We start from the raw sequence: 2,929 nt of genomic DNA on the forward strand, positions 1-2,929 counted from the left end.
ATGATTTGTTAATTAATAATGCTCATTTTGCATAAATTACACAATTAATTTTATATTAAATTCAATTTATATCTTCTTCGCGTGACAGTCACAACGCGTTTAATAATTTATCACATCTTCTAGAAATTATACAAAAAATGTTATAGAATTTAATAATAAGTATATATTCTTGTATAAGAGTCATCCCCTACTTTTTAAATAGCTCAAATTTTTTAAATCCTTATAATTATTTCCGTAGATGATAAAGTCATAAGGATTGTAGTAAAAATTAAAAAGATCAATCGACGTGATCAAAGGGAGACTTCAATTGAATGTGACATTTTGCACGGAGACAAAGTGGAGGTGAATTCGATTAATCGTTGAAAATGTCACGATCGGTTCACGACACGATCGTGCGCTTCGCGATCGCGAATCGAAGGAGGGGTCGGTGAACTCCGGTAGAAGTAGAAAGTCTTGAAAATGTCAGGGCAACGGGGGAGGGGAAAACGACAGTGGTTCTCCAAAGTAGGTTTATTTCTCTCTCTTTCTTTTTTTTTAATGCACACTGCCAACATTGATTTTAAAGATTCTCTCTTATCTGTATTTATAACTTCAATTTTTAAATATCTATTGACGGTATTTCCTTTTCCATGCGACATTCAAACCCTTAACGTTTTTTCAACAAGATTAATATCTCACAACTTCGGTTGGGCAGTTTGCACCATTAAGTTTGACATATATACATGTACTATATAAATTGAAATTTAAAAATTGAATTCTAACTTCGATGACTATAAATGGTAATTCAAATAGACGTCGGAATCGCAAGAACTTTTGCACGGTTAAATTATAAGATTACTGACAGATTGCACTTACCGACGAGTAGACACAAGGATCCCAGCAGAAATATCAACTTCGGCGACATCGTCGTCGTCGTCAGGACAGAGAACGTCTGGACAAGCCGCGCCCTCTCCACCCCTCTATATGTGCACCACCACTCCTTCCCTCTTCATCCTGGGACTTTCACCTTCCGGATCGTGCTGCCACCTTTCAAGTGGGCATCAAGAAAGAAGCGAAGTCCTGTTTATCAGAGAAGACGAAAAGTGGGCGAATAATTAAGTCCTACTATCATTGGAAATTTTGTTGCAAAAATTATTACATGTATGATAATCGTTACAATGGTACAATGGTACATACGAAGATTTATTTTACTGAAGTAAAATCTAAAAATGTAGACAGACACAAATCTGAAAATAATTTTATTAGCCCATCAAAATAATTCTATAGAAAACTTCTATTTAAGTACTGCTTAAGTAGTTTTGATATTCTAATCATCGATTTGAACAACCCACAGAACTATTTTGATTGTCCAACAAAATTATTTTCAGATCTAGCTAAATTTTTAGATACTTCAGCAAAATCATCCTATCAATATGATTATTGCAATAACATTTTTCCAATTTCACCTGATGTCGACGAAGGAAGATAAACGTAGCATAATCTTTAAACTTATAAATATGGACTCATATTTAGAACATATTTTATTTTTTAAATTCTCTCTCTCTCTCTCTCTCTCTCTCTCTCTAATATATATAATAAAAATATTTTGTATTTTATATTTGTATTAGAAACAGTCTACTCAAGTTCTTGTTAAAATTTTGTGTTGAATTTTTAATATGTCCGAGGGTTAATTTTTAACATAATCTGATTGTGTTATTTGATTATTTTGTGTTAAATGGATATTTACCATTTTTTATAGTGTTAAAATAACACAATTTATGTGTAGGTGAAAACAACATAAAAATAATAATCTTTTTAAAAATAAATTTTAAAAAAGAATAAATAAAATATATTACATTATACGTATTTTAGAAATTTATTGCGCCAGATTAATTTAATGTATTATAAATGTTAAATTTGATGTGTGTGAAGAAATATTTGCTTACAAATTGTGTTAATATTATATTTTTTGTATTAATTTCTTATATAATGCTTGCGTTATCTCCTTACGTATTCATTTTATGGTAAATTTAACGCAAATTGTCTAATTGTGTAATGTAAACTATAATTGCTAATACGCTCTAATAGTTCTAAGCGCATTCTGTGTACGAGCCATAATCTTTAAAACAAAGGCAAAATGAAAATCTAGGATTTAGAGAGATAGGACGCGGGTTGAGTGTGGGATAGAATACAGAATTAATCGTTTGCACTCGGATCCTATTTTCTACCTGGCTTCATTATTTATTCTTTATTTTTGCGCCACCGACTTGCCCGATGTGTAAGCCATTTTTAACTCGGTGGATTACTAGATTAGGCAGGCTTTTTCCTCGGACAAAAATCGCATCAGCAATGCTGCACGGCAGACTCTGGATTTATGACGTTGTTTTGCATATCTAAGAGAATTAGAAGATTTAGCACTTAAATCCCTAGAGAGCTTTATATTTAAACATCGATTAGTACAACGAAAATAATCTTTTCAGTACAAGTGTGTCACTATATCCATTATTCAAGGTCCAAGCCGTAACTTTTATCACCGCACATCGAGAAGTGAAAACGAAATCTTTTACGAAGCTTCTTTTTATGATTCTCATGAAAACGGTATCCGGAAAGCGATGTCGCGAATGAAGCCTTGCACTCATAAACCTGAGAAAGTGTCACTCGCGCCGCCGTTACTTTCATCGAGAATCATACTTGACGATGCACTTAAGTGTCATTTCAAGGCACAGTATCAAGGAGTATCAGGATATTTACAAAGTAAACTGAACGTATAGCCCCCATTAAGGAGAATGCGTTATGGACACCCAAAGAGAGTTCTGCTTGAAAACGGAACATCCGCGCGTGGGAAGAGGAAAGTTATTCGAACAAGAGAGATATAATTTGAGATGTAATGTTCGATTCCACAGTCATATATATATATATATATATATATATATATATATATATATATATA

The 2,929-nt window shown here is 32.7% G+C and overlaps 1 protein-coding gene across 2 annotated transcripts in view; it reads right to left on the reverse strand.

Moving 5' to 3' along the window:
• LOC108750484 overlaps positions 1 to 949 on the reverse strand; it is an 11,467-nt gene extending 10,518 nt beyond the window's left edge. For both annotated transcript variants that reach the window (XM_018489958.1, XM_018489950.1), the window contains exon 1: positions 856 to 949. In XM_018489958.1, coding sequence (XP_018345460.1) covers positions 856 to 904 — 49 coding nt within the window. In that variant the 5' untranslated portion in view covers positions 905 to 949. The remainder of the gene's footprint in view (positions 1 to 855) is intronic.
• Positions 950 to 2,929: the final 1,980 nt, after the last annotated feature.

The sequence above is a fragment of the Trachymyrmex septentrionalis genome, unplaced genomic scaffold, assembly GCF_001594115.1.
Source record: "Trachymyrmex septentrionalis isolate Tsep2-gDNA-1 unplaced genomic scaffold, Tsep1.0 scaffold11, whole genome shotgun sequence".
NCBI classification, from domain to species: domain Eukaryota; kingdom Metazoa; phylum Arthropoda; class Insecta; order Hymenoptera; family Formicidae; genus Trachymyrmex; species Trachymyrmex septentrionalis.